This window comes from Zingiber officinale, chromosome 10B (genome assembly GCF_018446385.1).
Source record: "Zingiber officinale cultivar Zhangliang chromosome 10B, Zo_v1.1, whole genome shotgun sequence".
Lineage (NCBI taxonomy): Eukaryota > Viridiplantae > Streptophyta > Magnoliopsida > Zingiberales > Zingiberaceae > Zingiber > Zingiber officinale.
The window spans coordinates 85784807-85804557 of record NC_056005.1 but is presented as its reverse complement, the minus strand read 5'-3'; the positions used below and the strand labels follow the sequence as shown (position 1 = coordinate 85804557).

Genomic DNA, 19751 nt, shown 5'->3' with positions numbered 1-19751 from the left:
CTCAATGTTAATTACTTTTCCCATCTTTTAACTCATCTTTGGTGGATTCCTTTTACCACCGCATCACTTCTAATCTTAATTAGCTCATAAAGATAAGATTGGTACACTGGTAATTCTAATGCCTAGCCATCTTTGTTGGATGTTTCTAATATAGTATTCTGTAAATTTATCATGTGATTATCGATTCAGTTACGCCCGATCATGTTTCTGATATGCTATTGATTGGATGACATCTCGATCGTCCCTTCGGATGGGTATAGTGGCTAGCACATGAGGTGTTGTCATAATGAGATCTGGGGTTTGAATCTCGGTAAAGTCGAGGTAAATACTTCCCTTATGTGCTAGTCACTGTTCCAAAGACTAGTAGCCGTCCGTGATTTATCTTCTCCGTGTTGGCCCTGGAACGGGTTGACGGGGTGCTGGAGACAAACGTATTCACCTTTTATCACAATTGTATACACAAATTTCAAATAGCTGGTAACATCTAAATTTAGCCAAATAATTGCGCATTGTAGTACTATTTGCAAGTGAAGCTTCAAATAACTGAGTAATTGGAAATCTGATTGTCTTTTAGCAGGTACCAGCCTATTCGAAGAACATACTCGATATGCATTACAAGTAACCATACGAATTATCGACACCCGAAGGTCCACTCGACGATGGCTGAGAAAATGGCTTGGTAGGCTTCTTCCCAGTAACCTGGCCGCCGGTCAGACCTTGAGGATTTGATCCATCACCACTAGTCCCTGCACTCGTGATGTCATGGATGCTCGTCCTCCTCCGCTCTTTGTTCATCGAGTTCAGCCGGATAAAGTACTTCTGCGCATGGCTCGCCACCTGCGTCGGTGTTCTCGATACTACGAAGTTGCGAGAAATGCTCCTCCAGTCGCCTTTGCCATACTTAGTAAGTCCAAGAAGAAACAACCTGCGGAAGATCCAGCAAAAACAAATCACTTTGATATCGGATAAAATAACAATTATTCTATAGGTGAAAGTTTAGAGAGAAATTATAGAGAAAATACGATAACGAAGTGACAATTAAAAAGATCAAAATCATAATCTACAAAAGACTAAATACTCTTGAACTTTAAAATGAAAAATTACTAAAAGTAGTAAAAAATTATTCGGAGCATCCTACAAAGTTATAAATAATATTTTTTATTTTACGGTTATATTTTTTTAAATTTTTTATTTCCTAATCATTGAATTTATATAAGCTAATTCTATGAAAAATAAATAATAATTAATAATTAAAACGAAAAATTATAACCTGTGTTCATCCTCAGTCCATGCTATTCCTTTCCTACGCTCTCGTTCTGCTGGAGATGCTCTGCCGCCACGGTCGCCGCCGTCCGAGGAAGAAGACGGATAGTGAGGTAGAGGAACTCTACCGGCCTCTATGCCATGGACGTCCTCCACCAGAAGCTCGTAGTGCTCCTTCACTTCTTCGACACTTTTTCCAGGCACAACGGCGGCGATTTTCATCCACCGGTCGCTGCAGTCCTCCTCCGGGTAGGCCGCTAAGCCATTCTCGAACGCCTTCTCCTCCTCTCTAGTCCAGCAGGAGCCGCAACGATCCACCTCCATCAACATCCAAATCAGGGATGGAAGGAAGGAAGGAAGGAAGGAAGAAGAAGAGGATCACTCGAATTTGGGGGTTTCTGCAACTGCAAGACAAAGACAGAGGAGGATAATTGCGAGGGTTCGGAGACTGAAAGCGACCAGAGATGGATTAGATCATCCGAGAAATGAAAAATCGCAGTAAAAAATTAAGTTTTTTTTATTAGTAATTAATTCGGCAACGAAGAAATTAAGAAGATGTTCAGCGTCAGAGGACAAAATATCATGATTAAGAAGAATCAATGATGAATATAAGCCACCAAACTCACGTCTCCTTGGTCCTCCAAAGAATTCTTGACTTTTTGACGTAGTCTACTGAGTTGACTTTTGATCATGTTGGATTTTTTCAAGTAATGAGTACGTAGGAAGCACCATAAGATCGAATTTATATTTTCATTATGGTAAAATGGATTTAAAATTAAGTTATCTTATAATCTAATAAGTGTGACTGAATTTGTAGAAAAATTCTAAGTGATCTTAGGTAAAGTCCTAATTGAGACTAGGCAGATGAAAAGTTCTAGCTACGGTTAGATAACAAAATCTTGATTCGGGAGACTGGGCAAAGTCTTGACGGGTCGAGGACTTTGAGTGAAATCCTAGAGTCAAGGACTCTAGGTGAAAATTCTGAAAGTCGCGGACACTAGGTGGAAAACTGGACAGATCGTAGATCAGACGTTCAGCATGAAGTCCTGAAGTCTCGGACACTGAACAAAAGTCCAGACGGTCTAAAAGACTGATCTAGAAAAAGGTAAACTCTCTTGAAAGGAGTAGGTGAGGGCATATTCCCCGAAGAGGGAACAGTAGATGTCAAATTTATATTTTATTTATTGTTTATTGTTTATTATTTAATGTTTATTGTCTGAACTAATCTTATTTTGCATGAAAAATGAAGTTGCAAAATGATGGTCTAGATGCCCGGGAAGCCTTCGCTAAACAGTAGCCCGGGTGAGGCCTCGATCGGGTAGGCACCTTCGCGGTCCGGGCACCCAGAATTGCTCCAGGTATTTGGGCGACCAAAAGATTACTTGGTTACAATCGGTAAAGTTTATTAAAAATTAAATTATATATTTAGAAAAAAATTATAGTATTCTTATTAAAATTTATAATTTTATTCTAATAAAGAAATTTAATATATTTGTCTATATGTTTCATAAGTAAAGTACAAAATTTATAAATTCAATATCAAAACTATTATTTTTTTATTTAAAAGTTGATTCATGAGCTTAACGAACATGTTCATGAGTTAACGAGTCGAATATTGTGAAGCTTAAGCTTGGTTTATTTATCTTAACGAGCCTCATTAAACGAGCTCATACAAACTTTTATCGAATCGAGTTTCAAATAGCTCATAAGCAGCTTGGCTCATTTACACCCCTACGCTAGACTAGCCCTAATGGCAGGCCATCAAAAGGAAGACGAAATCAGCTTAGAGATGATCATCGACGAAGGGGGAGGATCATCAGAGGAAAGCTACGATGAAGGGGGAGCATCAGAATATGAGGTAAGTCAGATATGTGCCTTATCTCCTGAAAAGTCGTTTAAATTTATTAAGATTTTTTCTAATGATTTAGTAAAATTAGAAAAATAAAATATAGACTTGAAAAAATAATTAGCCAATGCATTCCCTTAGATTTGTTTGATAATTTAAAATTAGAAAATGTCAAATTGAAAATAGAAATAAAATATTGGAAAGATCATGCATGCTCAAATAATCAAGATATTAGGAGATATAATAGTTTAAACTGATATTTTAAATACTATAAGGGTCAAATTAAGAAAATATAAGAAAAATATATTCCTAAGAAATTCTTGATAAATCCAGTAGGTAGAAACCTGTACTGGGTTCCAAAATTATATTTAGGTTAACTGTTTTTCTGGACTTAGGACTTTCAAAAAGAAAATTAAATGTTTAAATTCTTTAAGAGGTTTTGTCTAGAAGGGATTGATGCTCCAATAACCAAGAAGGTCTAATGTCTCGTCACAACCTGGAAACCAATTACTTAATTGAATGTTTAATTGACTTACTGTGAAGCATTTAACTAATGCTTTAAATTTTTGTTAGAAAAATAAATCTAATAACTAAAATTTGTTTAAATTATTTTTTTTTATGAAACGTTAATCTAAACAATCTTTTCAGTTATATATTTTTTTTAAATGCAAATGTTTTAAATTTTGCCAAAAAATTTAACTTTTTGTGAAATTTTTCTGTTCAACCCTTTGCAAAAAAAAAAAAAAAATCAATTAAAGGAGTTTTTATTTTTTATTTTTTTTGTTGTTTTTGCCTTAGGCTTTAAATGTTCGAAAGTCATTTTAAAAGTATTCCATTTTTAATGTGATCAAAAAGGGAAGTAGTAAAGATTAAGAGGGTGTTTGGTTTAAGAGAATAAAAGTGGGAAATGAGAATGTAAATCATTGATTGCCATTATTAATATTTGGATTATACGCAATGTTCAAAATTGCGCCCTAGGCGGCCGCCTAGGCACTGTGCGGCAGGATGCCGCGCCGAAAACTAGCGAGGCGGAAGCCCTAGGCGGCTGGGCCGCCTAGGTGGTCCTCCACGGGCTTCGGCGGCTTCGGCGGGCTAGGCGGGCCTAGCTTTTTAAGGCATGTTACACCCGTTTTTTAGGTATTTGCCAAGCGTTCGTTTGTTTCATCGCCCAGACTCTTCGCCGACTGTTCGTCTTCCCTGATCGCATTGCTTCGGGTAAGTTTTTTTTTCTATTCATTTATGTTTTTTTGTTTCTCAAATCTTCGTCGCGGCAACACCGGACGCATCGCAAGTGTCAGATGCTGCCTAAAGCGTCGCCATACGCGTCCGGTGAAGTCCGGCGTTGATTCGAGCAACGCCGGTGGAGTTGCAATGCTTCTGGCTATGCCAAAAGCTTTCCGCGTGACGCTACCGGCGCCGCTGGAAGCAACGCCGGACTTCGCCGGACGCATCGGACTCGTCCGGCGAAGCTTCCGGCAGCGCCGGAGCCCTCCCGCGAGCCGCCGGTGGCGGCCTGTGGCGTCTGCGCCGTCGCGCGAGTTGCGAGACTCGCGACAGAGACGCGTTTTTAGCGTTTTTTTTTATTTTTTTAGATTTAATAAATTAAAATAATTCCTAACTCCTAACGGGGATAATTTTAATAATAGGGCTTAGTTCATAAAGCCTAATAAAATTAAGATCTCAATTAAATATATTTAAAATTTATCTTTTTTATAATAAATATTATTAATTTGTATAAAACAAATTTAAATATATAAAATTATATATAAAATTCTAATAACCATTATTAATTTATATAATCATATTTAAATATATAAATAATATATTTAATTTATTTAAATAAATAATATTAAATATTAACTGATTTAAAAAATTATAATAAATATTATCATTTATCACTTTATCAGATTTAAAAATATAAAAATATTTAAAATTTAAAAACATATAATACATATTAATAAATTAATAAATCATATTTAATTATTTATAAATTATAAATTTATATTAATCGGATTTATACATATTAAAATTATATTAAAATTTTAAAATTTTGAATAAGTATTATTAATTTATATAAATCATATTTATAAATTTTATATATTATAAATGTATATTAATCGGATTTATAAATATTAATTATTAAAATTATATTAAAATTTTAAAAATTCTAATAAATATTATTAATTTATAATTTATATAAATCAGTTTTAAAAATATGGAAATTAAATTAAAATTTTAAAAATTCTAATAAATATTATTATTTTATATATAAGTATATAACAGATTTAATAATATAAAAAATATATTTAAAATTAAATTTATTTAAACAAATATCTAATAAATTTTATTAATTAGATTAAGATATATAAAAAAATATTCTCAGACTTGTTAATGACTTAATGTTATATTTCATATTTTCATTATTTTGTATTATATATTTATATGGTATAATTAAATTTTATTATCATATTATGTCTTGTTATATATAATTTTTTTCTTTCAGATTATCTGTTATCAATGGCAAACAATCCATCTTCGACAACATCTGTCACTCAACCCGAATCTGGAATTCTTAGAAGAAAGTCAAATGACATCGGATGAGAGTTTGGGATATTGATTGATCCTAAGAACCTCGACAAAATTAAATATAAGTTATGTGGAAAAGCAATGTCAGGAGGAGTGTATAGGATAAAGGAGCACATTGGAAATATATCTGGTTGTCGAAAAGCATCTCAAGAAGACAAAAATAAGTGCAAACAGACTATTTTAGAAGGGAGGAACAGAAAGAAGAACAAAATAATGGAAGAACAAAGTTGTAGAGCAGAGGTAGTTATTTCCGTAGATGAAGAAGAAGGTCTTGAAATTGAAGGGATAGATGGAGTTAAAAAACCTCTTCCACTTGGCCCCATGGATAGATATGCATCGGCAATTGCTCCAGAAAATGCAGGCTCCAGTGGAAGTAAAGTGCTTCGCCAAAAAAATATAAATGAGGCTCTTTTCAAAGAGAGAATTCAACAAGTTCAACAATATGTTGGGAGATGGGTTTATGAAAATGGAATCTCATTCAATGTTGTCGATAATGATAGCTTCAAGCAACTAATGGAGGCAATGGGTCAATTTAGACCAGGATTCAAGACTCCAACTCAATATCAACTTAGGGAGTCACTATTGAAAGCCGAAGTTGAAAGAACAAAACAATTGCTGAAGAAACATGAAGAAGAATGGACAAAGAATGGATGCTCGATCATGACAGATACATGGAGTGATAGAAAAAGAAGAAGCATCTTAAATTTGTGTGTTAATTGCAAGGAGGGTACTACATTTTTAGAGTCTAAGGAGTCTTCAGAGGAAGCGCATACAACTGAACTTATTTTTGAGTATGTTGACAAGTGTGTTGAACAAGTAGGAGCTCAGAATATTGTTCAGATTGTTACAGACAATGCCACCAACAATATGGCTGCAGCTAAATTGATGAGAGAAAAATGACCCGGGATCTTTTGGAGTTCATGTGCAACTCACACTATTAATCTCATGCTTGAAAGTATTAGCAAACATCCACGATATAAAAAGGTGATTGAGCAATCCAAGGCTTTTACCATTTTCATCTATGCTCACCATAAGATTTTATCATTGATGAGAAGTTTCACGAAGAAGAGAGACATAGTCCGACCAGGAGTTACCAGGTTTGCATCAAATTTCCTCACATTGCAAAGTTTGATTGAAAAAAAAGCTAGTTTAAGGGTCATGTTTACAAGTGATACGTGGGAGAAATGTAAATGGTCAAAAACAAACAATGGAAAATTGGCTTACTCTACAGTGATGAGCATGAGTTTTTGGAATGGTGTGACACTTTGTTTGAAAATATTTGCTCCTTTGGTAAGAGTTCTTCGATTGGTAGATGGAGATAGAAAGCCATCAATGGGGTTTCTATATGGGGAGCTTCTTCAAGCTAAAGAAGATATCAAGGTGGCTCTGAATAACGTGGAATCAAATTATCAGCCTATCATAGTCATTATTGAGTCAAAAATGAAGGATAGACTTGATACATCATTGCATACCACTGCATTTTTGTTGAATCCTTATTTTTACTACAAAGATAGTTCGATTGCTCTTTATGAGGAGGTCGCGATGGGGATTTTTGAATACATAGAAACTTTGCATGCCAATGAGTTAGATCTACAAGATACAATTATTAACAAGGAATTTCTAAAATATAGAAATAAGACTGGGTTATTTGGAAAAATATTGGCAGCAAAAGCATGTAAAAAAAATGATGATACATTTGATCCATGTGCATGGTGGAGTACATACGGTGCTCACACACCTAACTTGCTAAGGGTGGCATTGAGGATACTTTCATTAGCTACAAGTTCATCTGGGTGTGAAAGAAATTGGAGTACATTTGAAGGAGTAAGTTTTAAACTTTCAGTCTATTCTTTAATTAAATTAGTTATAATTTTTAACGTCTATACTCAATATTCAGGTACTAACTATAGTATTTACTTTCTCTGTTTTTTTTTAGATTCACACAAAGAAAAGAAATAGGTTGGATGCCAACAGGTTGAACAATCTAATATTTATCCAATTTAATGCTAGATTGTTGAACAAACAAAAAAGAGAAAAAGAAAGAAATGTTGATGTCCTTCTTGCAAAAGATGCTTCAAATGCACAAGGTTGGATTGTGGATGGTGGGGAAGATGATGAAATTGAACTAGGTTCCGGGCTCACTTGGAAAATGGTTGATGAAGTAAGTGGAGCAAATGAAAATCTACAACCCCGAAGAAGCTCTAGAGTGAGAGAACTTCATGAAGATGATTTTGAATCTGAAGAAGAAGACGAGGATCACAATAATGATATTGAGTTTGTGTCCGATGAAGAACAAGTTATTAAAAATTATGGAGAAGAAGAAGCAGAATAAATATGAGTCTATGAGATATTATTAGTTGTGTAATTTTGAACTCATTTTGTTAAGACATGATTTATGTTATTTAACAATTATATTTTGCTTAGTGGTTACTAGTTCACGATGCATTGTAATCTTGAATTGAACTATTGCTACTATTTTCCAATGTTCTACTGTTTATTATATGATTATAATAACTTACTGCATGTTCTATTGTTTAACTATTTCTTTTACTCATATTTACTGAGCCTAGTATATTTCCTTTGCACAAAACTATTAATTTTCTTTTATAGTTTTTCATTTTTTTGGTATTGGAAAGTATGTATTTATTTCAGCATACATAGTTAGATCTTCATTGCTATGAAATTGTTTAAGACAACATTTAGATTTGCATATGACATTGTCCACAATCCACATGAAACAAGGGATACCGAGGAATCCGCCTAGCGGCACCTAGTCCCCGTCTAGGCGGCCTAGGCGCTAGGCGCTGGTCTACCGCCCGACTAGTGCCTAACGAATTTTAGAACTTTGGATTATAAGAATAAGAATACAAATAAGGGAATGAATTCTTGAAATTGGGTAATAACTCATTTCCATGTACCTCCCCTTCAATGAGCATTACCCTATTTTCATCAATCAAAATATTCTCTTATTCCAAAAATACCCTTGACCTAAAACTAAAATTTTCTCCCTTAATATCAAATATCAAAATATATTTATTTTTTTTCTTTCATATCACTTCTATCTCCTTGTTCTCTCTCATCATATTTTCTCTCTCATCATTTTATCACACACTTTCTCTCTCCTATCACATTCTCTTTCCTCTTTTTTCTCATTACAGTTTCTCTCTCATCATACTTTCTCTCTCTCCTCAATCTCTTCCATCGCACTCTCTTCCTTCTTTTTTCTTATCATACTTTCTCTTTCATCATACTTTCTCTCTCCTCAATTTCTCCCATCACACTCTCTTTTCTCTTTTTTTCTCATCACACTTTCACTCTCATCACACTTTCTCTCTCCTCAATCTCTCTTGTCACACTCCCTCTTTTTTTTTCTCAACACTTTCTCACTCATCATACTTTCTCCCTCATCATACTTTCTCTCTCCTTAATCTCTCTCATCACACTCACTGTGCTCTTTTTTTCTCATCACATTTTCTCTCTCACCATACTTTCTCTCTCCTTAATCTCTCTCATCACTATCTCTCCTCATTTTTTCTCATTATATTTTCTCTCTCTTCATCCTCTCCCTCATACTTTCTCTCACATTATATTTTCTCTCTCATATTCTCTCATCATGTTTTCTCCTATCACACTCTCTTTTTTATTTTCTCTCATCACACTTTCTCTCTCTTCATTCTTTCTCATCACACTTTCTCTCTCATCATTCTCTTTCATCATATTTTTCTTTCGCATTCATCTTTCTCTCACATCTAATTTTTCTCTTATTTTCCTTTAAGGGTAAAAAAAGAAATTTTGATTTATTCCGATAAAAAATATGCAACTAACCAAACATTACTTTTAAGAGTGATATCCATGTTTATACCCATTCTCATTCCACAATACAATAATTCCCATTTCGATTCCTATTCCTAGGAAAGAACCAAACGCCCCCTAAGTTTAGGGGAGGGTAGCACAATAATTTTTTAAATTTTGGACTTAATTTTTGTACTTTCATTTTTTTTTGTAAAAATTATAACTACTATTTGTTTAGTTTTACCCTAACTTAACTTGGATTTGCTCACATCAAAAAGGGAAAGATTGTTAGTACCCCAAGGTAGTTTTGATGTGATCAACCAAATCAGGTTAGGTCCTGTTGGTTTTTAACCCCTGCGTCTAAGTGTGCAGGAACCTAGGAACACAGGAAGTTGAGCGAAAGATGCAACTAGCGAGAAGGATGGCACGAGAGGGAGACGACGGGCTTGGTGCGTCTGAGGGACGAGGTGCTGCGGAAGAGTATGCGAGCGGATGAGAAGGAGGGGCGTGGCGTTTCCGAGGGACGAGAAGCCGAAGCGGAAGATTGCTTGAAGACTAGAAGTTGGGTTCGAGTGAGCCCTATTTTAAAATGCCAATATCACCCAAGTGGAGCCGGAGCCGGAGCGGAAGACCCGGACCTAAACGAGCGGAGCCGAAGCAAGAACCCAAACCAAACAAGTTAACAAGCTGTTAACTTGGGTCTGGGCGCCCAGACCGTGAAACTTATCCGGATCACGTCAATAGTGATCCGTTGTGATGGGGACAAAGTTTTATCTCCTCCAGGCGCCTCGACCAGGGCTATAAATACATCCCTAGTCTGAGAAGCCTAGATAGAATACTTGAGAACACTTGTAAACAATTTCTTTTGTCTAGCTTCGTATTTTAAGTACTTCAATTGCTGTAAAAGACTTCTCCGCTTGAATGAGTGTTTAGTGTGCTTTGAATTTTCTTGGACTAACAACCTCCCTGGTTGTAACCAAATAATTTCCTTGTGTCTCTTCTTTTTAATTTTAGTTTCTTAATTATTTTTATGTAAGTGTTAATTCTTATTAAGCCGTAAAAGATAGAGGAATGTTCGCTTTGTTTTACAGGGATATTCACCTCTCTCTAGTCAGCCTCTGAGGGTCCAACAACATCTGTTGGTTGCGCCCCTCCCTCCCCCCATCTGAAGAAAAGATTCTTACAAATACACTATAGTTGGGGATCGAACCACGGGTGCCTGGGTGACAATCTGGATGTCCTACCGCGACACTATAGCCTCGGGAACAAAAATGATAACCCCAATTATCCTTATTGACTATCCCTGGGGTGACCGACCCCCATTAAAATTTTCAACCGGCCACCAGGATAAATCAGAAAGCGCACGCGGCGGCTAACCCAGAAACCCAACATCTTTTGATTGTGCCCCCCATTTGGAGGAAAAATTTCTACAAATACGTCATAGATGGGGATCAAATCGCAGATGCCTGGGTGACAACTTGAATATCCTACCGTGATACCATAGCCTCAGAGATAAAAGAATAATAATCTCAATTAGCCTCATTGACTATTCCTAAGATGATCGGTCCAACCCTATGAAAGTTTTCCACTAGCCACCAAGATAAATTGAGAAGGTCCAACATCCTTTGATTGCATCCTCTATTTGGGAAAAAAAATTTCTACAAATATATCATAGTTATAGATCAAACCACGATTACATAGATAACAATTTGTATATTCTATCGTGACATTATAGCCCCAAGACGGGGTGAGACCTTTAGCTGCACATTATGATGGGTATCATTAAAAAAATGCTCTTGATTTAACTATCAAATAAATCCAGAGCACAAATCGATTTTAAAACTTATTTATGTTTTATCACATCAACAGGAGTTAGGTGTAGATATCTGGAGAAGCACTAAAAGTCCAATCTTTCAGTATAAACAAACAAGTACAGAATCCATCCAACAGCTGAAGGGTCGACTAATGAACCATGAAGCAACCTCTCTCCATCTCTTATTTCTTTAACTTATTTCTTTATATAATGAAGTGTGTATTATTTTAAAGGAAATTAAAAAAAATCTCGAAAATATATCTATTTTTCGAGTAATAATTTATGATAATCAGGAAATTAAAATGGCCATGGAAATCAAAACTTGAGCCTGAATCTGCATCTGTTCGATCGGATGCTGATGTCGGAGCTCGTGGTCAAACTGTTGACCACGAGGGCGCAGCGGACTTTGAAGGTGGTCCGCCGGAGCCGGAGCCTACCGAACTTGACTCTGACCGGCACGTTGCCGCGGACGGCCAACGGGATCATGCCGCTCTGCTGCTGCTGGAGCAGTTCGGACACCAGTTCGCTCCCCATCTGCGTCTCGCCGGTGAGGAGCACGTTCAGCACCGTCGTGTTCCTGTGGCCCTGGTAGAACGCCGGGAAGCTACCGGCGCAGAGCTGCTCGCCGTTGTACCTGTTTCAAGATTCGATTTTGTCGCCGATGAGAGCTAAAGCAACTAGTAACGATGAGAAAATGAATGGTTTTGAACGGTACCATGAGCTCAGATGGCTGCCGTCGCCGTAGTAGATTCCGATCCTCTTGTTCGGGTTCCGCGCCGTCACGGTCACGTTGAAGGTGGCGGTGATGGTGCTGTTGGGGCCGATGGTGAAGTTCGAGATCCTGAGGCGGTCGACCGAGTACTTGGGAAGCTTGGGATCGAAGACGAGGTAGAGAATGCCCGCGGTGGCGGCGACGGCGACGACGAGGACGACGACGGCGAGCAGAGTCCAGCACATGCACCTGCAGCAGCAGCTCCGCCGTCGCCTCGGCGGCGGCAGAGGGGCCGCGGGCACCGTTCTCTGCGGCGGCGCCTGTTTCTCGCGGCTGGAGAAGACTGGCGACAGAACAGATGGCGCCGATGGCGGCGGGGACTCGACGCTCACCGGGTGGATTCTCTGGTACTCCGCCATGGCGCTCTGTGGAAGATTTGTTCTGGGGGGTAGAAGAAGACTTTTTATAAGTGCGCAATTCTTGACTCTGTTCTTCAATTTTTGTGCAGGTCTGGCTGATTTTGGTTTTTAAAATGGTTGAGTTGGTGGATTTGAGGGGTTTTCCTATTGTTTTAGTTGGCATTTCTGCCTCCAACGCGAACAACGCGGCGTGGAATGAAATTCAATGAAGAATTTTGTGGTTCATGTGGAGAAAAGAAAACAGGAAAGAAAGAAAAAACAGAGTAGATTTGAAGCTTCGTCAGCAAATTTGTAGCTTTTGACTGGAAGTTTCTTTATAAGAAGAAAAGGAGAAGGATTTGAACTGAACCACCAATCAATCTCTCGATGACTTTCTCGGTTTCTTGTATTGCTGGGCTGCTCCCCTATCTGACAGTGCATAGAAACTTGTGCAAATAAAAGAGTTCTAAAATGAAACGATGTCATTGTTCGATATTATTATCTTGTCCGTCCGCGAGGACGGTGGGATGCTTAAATTATCAAGTGTTATCGTATTAAATCATGGGTTAAAATTTGATGTCTCTGAATATGTTTTTTCTTATATTTTGAAAACTATACTAATAATTAATAGTTATTTATGATTTATCTTATTTTTTTTTACCTATGAATGAACAAATCATCTTTTATCACATATTAGTATCTCATAGAGTATGAACAAGATACATTTATATTATAATAATTATGATCGTAATTACTATAATAGTACATTACATACTATTGTAATTGATGTGGCACATTGTGAGATATTCCAAGATAACATGGGGTGTGGTGGTCAAAGTCAAGATGAGGTGACAGTCTAATAGACAAAACTCCCAGTATAAACCCGGCCGGTCCTAAAGCCAACCAGACATACGGGACTCAGCTCTCCACTTCTTATAGGCAAGGCTCCCAGCATAAACCCGGATAACACTAGAGTCAATCGGGCATACGGGCCTCAACTCCTCACTTCTCTTGGGCACAACTCCCAGTATAAACCTGAACGACCCTAGAGTCGACCGGACATACAAGCTCAGTTCCCCATTTCTTTTGGTGCAACTCTTAACATATAGCCACCCGACCCAAGCACCAGTCAGACAGTCAGACAGTCAAACTTAGTTCCTCATTTCTCCTGACACAACTCAGAGCATAAACCCAGACGACCCTAGAGTTGGCTGGACATACAAAGCTCAGCTCCCCACTTTTCTTGAGTGTAAGTCCCAACATATTGTTGGTGCGGTTAGCACTAACGATTTAACCCAGGTTTTGATGAATGACAAATTAGGTTAAGTTAGTTTGTTGTTGTCTGACACTTTGATCGAGTGTGCAGGAGAAGTCCAGACAGGTCGACGGACTGACCGGATGTCTGGCACGAAGCCCAGCTAGGTCGACGGGCTGACCGGATAGCTGGCACGAAGTCCAAGCGGGTCGACAGGCTGACTGGACGCTTAGGCACGAAGTCCAGCTAGGTCGACGGACTGACCGGACGTTTGACAGGTAAGTGAGGTAAGTCACTAGAGGGGAGTGACTGCGAGGACGAGTTCCCGGGAAGGGAACATTAGGCGTCGATCCGGCTTAGATCCATTTCGGATATCTAAGTCGAGATCGTGACTAGATTCCGGTCTCGGAAAGACGGAATCTAAGTCATACTCTTTTCTGTTACTTTGTTGAACTTTAACTGTGCTAACAATCTGTTTTACAGGATATATATTTGCCTCGGACTAACTCTATTTTGCAGGAGAAGGAGTTCCTGGAAATAGGAGGTCTGGGCGCCCGGAGGTAAGTTTTATCCTAACTCGCGCGTCGCCACGTGGAGCTTGCTGGTTGGACCTGCCACGTTCCACCAAGGCGCCCAGAAGGGATCCGGGGCGCCCCGAGCCTCATATAAAAGGAGGGTCAGAGGGGAGCTTCAGAATAGAAAAAGAAAAAAAAAGAAAGTCTTCTACTGCTTGCTCTACTGCTCTGCGCTTCTGCGACGCTAACAAAGCTCCGACAATACGCTCCTTTCCTTTGTTATTAAACTCTTATCGGTATTTGTTTTAATTTTCATTAGCATTCATTGTACTGTTTTTGTAATCATTATTTCGAATTGCTAGTGAATTTCCCAACGAAAGTACTCACGGAGTACGGGCCTTCGAGTAGGAGTCGTCACAGGCTCCGAACGAAGTAAAAATTACTGTGTTTATTGTCTTTAAATTCCGCTGCGTTTAACTCTTTTTAACACTATTTTTTAAATCGATATTCACCCCCCCTATCGACGTTTCACGATCCAACAAGCGGTATCAGAGCAGGTACCGCTCTGAATTGGTGCAACCACCAATCAGACAGGGGGTGAAAAATTAACCTTTATTTTTTTGTTTAGTTTTTTTTTCGCTTAATTCCAATCTGGTATTATTACCTGATTTGGAAATTTTTTTCGTTGCAATTAAGTCTAAATTGGTGCAACACCAATTTAGATACATCTATTATTTTTTCCCGCACTACTAATCCAAGACCAAGTCTTGGGATATTTTTTTTCGTTGTTTACTTGTGTACAGGATGTCTCAACTAGAAGGCTTCAGCACAGTACGTCCTCCCCTATTCAACAGGGATGACTTCTCGTACTGGAAGAAAAGAATGGAGGTGTATCTAAAGATGGATTACGATCAATGGTTCAGCGTTATAAAGGCCTACCGAGCTCCAACCGACAACTCCGGAAATCCACTAGACACGGAACAGTGGACTCCGGACATGAGGAAAAAGGCGTCGACGGAAAACAAAGAAATCAATACGCTACACTGCGGCCTAACACAAGAAGAGCTGAACTGGGTCGGACCGCATCAGAATGCTAAAGAATTATGGGACAAATTGATTGAGCTGCACGAAGGAACGAGCGACGCAAAGGTAACAAAAAGAGATTTACTTTTAAATAAAATATTTAATATAAAAATGCAAGAAGGGGAAACGGCAAGTCAACTGCACGCGAGGATCAAGGACATCCTCAACGAACTCCATGCGATAGGTCACCAGATGGAAAACAGAGATTTAATCAGGTACGCACTAAATGCTTTTCCACGTAATAGTTTGTGGGCATCGATCGTAGATGCCTACAAAATTTCTAAAAATCTATCTAAGTTAAAATTAGACGAGCTTTTTTGTGAGTTAGAATTACATGAACAAACTAATGCTGGAGCCGAGAAAGGTATTGCTTTATTTGCAGGTTCATCCAAAGAAAAGAAGAGCAAGTCTGAATATGAAGAAGATTCCGATCAAGATTCCGAAGACGAAGAATACCTGGTGAACTTGGTAAGAAAAATGTTCACCAGGAGAAAAAGGAGCTTCAGCAAGAAGGACCTTCAAAAGATCAGTGTACCGCTCTGATTTGGTGCAACCACCAATCAGACAGGGGGTGAAATATTAACTTTTATTTTTTGGTTTTTGACTTTAAAATAAAACCTTACGCCTTTCATTTTTTTCCCTCCAAAACCATTTTTGAAAAACACATCACCATCTTTTCACCGTTGCTTAGTATTGATAAAATATTACATTTTCAAAATTTTGGAATAATATTTTTTTATTAATATCTTTCGAAATTAGTGCAATATTATATTCTTTCTCCAGCACTGCTAATCCAAGACCAAGTCTTGGGATTTTTTTTGTTTGTTTCTCTTGTCGGGAAATTATGACTCTTCTAGAAGGACGGAACCCCTGCGAACCACCACCATACGATCATGAAGACTTCAACTATTGGAAGCAATTAATGGAATGCTTCTTAGGAAGCGTAGACATCGATTATATGCTAATTTTGAGGAAACCTTCTCAAAACTCGGAACTCAACAAAAAGGTAAGTAACATTATTTGTAATGTTTTACCTAACAATATTTTATGCAGATTAGAAAAGTACGAGAATGCATATGAGCTGTGGACCCAGTTGATCAAGCTTCACGAGACGTCGATGGAGCTAGAAGATCAAATTAAAGTCAAATATGGACTCGAGTCAAATCCAACGGAGAAGCCTACTGAATTAGGGGTTGCGCTCAAGGTTAGTAATATTTACCAAAGCACTCCTGCTAATAGTAGTTTAAATAATCAGCATGATGATAAGTATGAAATTAGTCCAAGTATGGTGCATGATAATCTAGATTTAAATGATTTAAATTCAAAATCATAAAATAATCTAGACTCTGATCAGGTCAAATAAGGCTCTGATACCACTTGTTGGATCGTGAAACGTCGATAGAGGGGGGGGGGTGAATATCGATTTAAAAAACAGTGTTAAAGAGAGTTAAACACAGCGGAATTTAAAGACAATAGACACAGTAATTTTTACTTCGTTCGGAGCCTGTGACGACTCATACTCGAAGGCTCGTACTCCTTGAGTACTTTCGTTGGGCAATTCACTAGCAATTCGAAATAATGATTACAAAAACAGTACAATGAATGCTAATGAAAATTAAAACAAATACCGACAAGAGTTTAATAAAAAAAGAAAGGAGCGTATTGTCGGAGTTTTGTTAGCGTCGCAGAAGCGCAGAGCAGTAGAGCAAGCAGTAGAAGACTTTCTTTTTGTTGTTGTTGTTCTGAAGCTCCCCTCTGACCCTCCTTTTATATGAGGCTCGGGGCGCCCTGGTGGGACGTGGCAGGTCCAACCAGCAAGCTCCACGTGGCGACGCGCGAGTTTGGATAAAACTTACCTCCGGGCGCCCGGACCTCCTATTTCCAGGAACTCCTTCTCCTGCAAAATAGAGTTAGTCCGAGGCAAATATATATCCTGTAAAACAGATTGTTAGCACAGTTAAAGTTCAACAAAGTAATAGAAAAGAGTATGACTTAGATTTCGTCTTTTCGAGACCGGAATCTAGTCACGATCTCGACTTAGATATCCGAAATGGATCTAAGCCGGATCGACGCCTAATGTTCCCTTCCCGGGAACGCGTCCTCGCAGTCACTCCCCTCTAGTGACTTACCTCACTTACCTGCCAGACGTCTGGTCAGCCCGTCTTCGTGCCAGCTATCCGGTCAGCCCGTCGACCTAGCTGGACTTCATGCCTAAGCGTCCGGTCAGCCCGTCGACCCACTTGGACTTCGTGCCAACTATCCGGTCAGCCCGTCGACCTAGCTGGGCTTCGTGCCAAACATCCGGTCAGCCTGTCGACCTGTCTGGACTTCTCCTGCACACTTGATCAAAGTGTCAGACAACAACAAACTAATTTAACCTGATTTGTCATTTCATCAAAACCTGGGTTAAATCGTTAGTGCTAACCGCACCAACAATCTCCCCCTTTTTGATGGAATGACAACCTGGTTAAGTTAGTGAAAACATATGCAAGTAACAACATGCATTTATGTGGTTTTTAAGTTAGTTTGTATTTTTAGTTTGGTTTAGCTAACTTAACCACCTAACCCTCCCCCTTTGTCATTCATCAAAAGAACTAATGTCAAGTAAGCATAAATACAGACTTCAGACAAAATAATAAATAATGTCAAGTTAAACTGGGGGAGTTTAAACTTTTGAAAACTTGTTTAAAGCATTAGCAAGATCAAACATAAGTGTATAAGTTCTAATTTTCAAGATCAAGTTTTAAATTTGCAAAACACGTTTCAACTTTGAAACGCTTTTCAAACATAAGTTTTCAAAATCAAAATTCCAAAACTAAGTTTGAAAATTTTATTTTTCAAAACTGATTGAAATTTATTTTTCAACACTAAGTTTGTAAAAGATTCAATTTTCAAAATTAAGGAAAATGATTTTGAGAAGCTTAGTTTGTAAACTTAAGTTTTGAAAAATCTAATTTCCACAATTTTCAATAACAAAGTAATTTTTAAAACTAAGTTTTGTAAAATTTAACGTTTAAGTCAAATTGTCAAAATTAAGTAAAATCAAATTTTAAGAACTAGATTTTTAAATTCAATTTTCAAAACTAAGTTAAATCTAATTTTCAAAATCAAATTTCAATAAAAAGTAAAAACCAATTCTTAAAAACAACTTAGTTTTATAAGAGTTAGTTTTCAAAAATAGGTTTAAGAAATTTTAAGAAGACATTTTTCAAACACAAATTTTAAAATATTTTAAATAAAGGGAAATTTTAATTAATTCCTCCCCCTGAACCTAACATAAAATTTTGAAAATATTTGGTAAAAATATTCAAAGTAGAATTTTTTTTTTTTTAAATGAGGTAGAATTTTCTAGAGAGATTTTAAAGAGAAGATTAAAAAAAATAACGCTTAAGGAGATAATTAAAAAAATAAACCTCCCCCTGAATTTGATACTCCTTTAATATATTAATCCTCCTTATTTATTACTCCCCCTTAATATAAAATTTTACCACCGTAACATATTTTCGTACCTAAGTGTTTTAAGCGATTGTATAATTATCTTTATAAAATTGTTCATTTAAATTTGATTAAATGTAATTAACGTTAGATTCAGTTCAAATAAGTTAACCTTTAGTGTAATGTTAAGTAAGATAAGTTGTTATTAATTTAATAATTGATCAATATTAATAATTTATTGATTAAATTTTGCTTGATTCAATAATTTAATATAATCAAAATGTTGTAAAATACTTTTTAAAAGAGTTTTTAAAATAATTTTTTTTTAAAAATTTTGAAAATAATTTTAAAATAATTTTTAAGTTTAGAATAAAATTTTTAAAGTTAAATTTTTAAATAAATTTTAAGTTTAAAATAATTTTTAAAGTTAAATTTTAAAATAATTTTTAAAGTTAATTTAATTTTAAAACAATTTTAAAGTTAATTTAATTTTAAAATAATTTTTTAAAGTTAATTTAATTTTAAAATAATTTTTAAAGTTAATTTAATTTTAAAATAATTTTTAAAAAAAATAATTTAATTTTAAAAAATAATTTAGTTTTAATTCGAAATTTAATTTTTAATTAATTCGAAATTTAATTTTAATTTGAAATTCAAAATTTAATTTTAATTAATTTTAATTTAATTAATTTTAGTTTAATTTGAATTTCGAAATTAAATTTTAATTTGAAATTCAAAATTTAATTTTAATTAATTTTAGTTTAATTTTGAAATTCGAAATTTAATTTTAATTTGAAATTCAAAATTTAATTTTAATTAATTTTTATTTAGGTGGTTAAGTTAGCTAAACCAATTTGAAAATACAAACTAACTTTAAAACCACATAAATGCATGTTGTTTCTTGCATATGTTTTCACTAACTTAACCAGGTTGTCATTCCATCAAAAAGAGGGAGATTGTTGGTGCGGTTAGCACTAACGATTTAATCCAGGTTTTGATGAATGACAAATCAGGTTAAGTTAGTTTGTTGTTGTCTGACACTTTGATCGAGTG

The 19751-nt window shown here is 36.4% G+C and overlaps 2 protein-coding genes across 2 annotated transcripts; both read right to left on the bottom strand.

The window, feature by feature from the left end:
* Positions 1–455: 455 nt before the first annotated feature.
* On the bottom strand, positions 456–1745 carry LOC122029640 (transcription factor SRM1-like). The gene is made up of 2 exons (XM_042588711.1): positions 1271–1745; positions 456–925 (listed from the first exon to the last, which is right to left on the bottom strand). Exons 1-2 carry the CDS (start codon positions 1591–1593, stop codon positions 613–615), a joined length of 636 nt encoding a protein of 211 aa, XP_042444645.1. The 5' UTR covers positions 1594–1745; the 3' UTR covers positions 456–612.
* A 9708-nt stretch (positions 1746–11453) lies between these two features.
* On the bottom strand, positions 11454–12546 carry LOC122029626 (NDR1/HIN1-like protein 6). Its single transcript, XM_042588695.1, has 2 exons — positions 12016–12546; positions 11454–11934 (listed from the first exon to the last, which is right to left on the bottom strand). The coding sequence occupies exons 1-2, from the start codon at positions 12429–12431 to the stop codon at positions 11616–11618; spliced, it is 735 nt and encodes a 244-aa protein (XP_042444629.1). The 5' UTR covers positions 12432–12546; the 3' UTR covers positions 11454–11615.
* Positions 12547–19751: the final 7205 nt, after the last annotated feature.

What these genes read in the sequence shown, in the direction of transcription:
- LOC122029640 (XM_042588711.1), bottom strand. Translation starts at nt 1,593, where the DNA reads ATGTTGATGGAGGTGGATCGTTGCGGCTCCTGCTGGACTAGAGAGGAG. An exon ending in TGGACTGAGGATGAACACAG is followed by an intron (nt 926 to 1,270) that starts GTTATAATTTTT and finishes GATCTTCCGCAG; the next exon opens with GTTGTTTCTTCTTGGACTTA.
- LOC122029626 (XM_042588695.1), bottom strand. Translation starts at nt 12,431, where the DNA reads ATGGCGGAGTACCAGAGAATCCACCCGGTGAGCGTCGAGTCCCCGCCG. An exon ending in GGCAGCCATCTGAGCTCATG is followed by an intron (nt 11,935 to 12,015) that starts GTACCGTTCAAA and finishes ATCTTGAAACAG; the next exon opens with GTACAACGGCGAGCAGCTCT.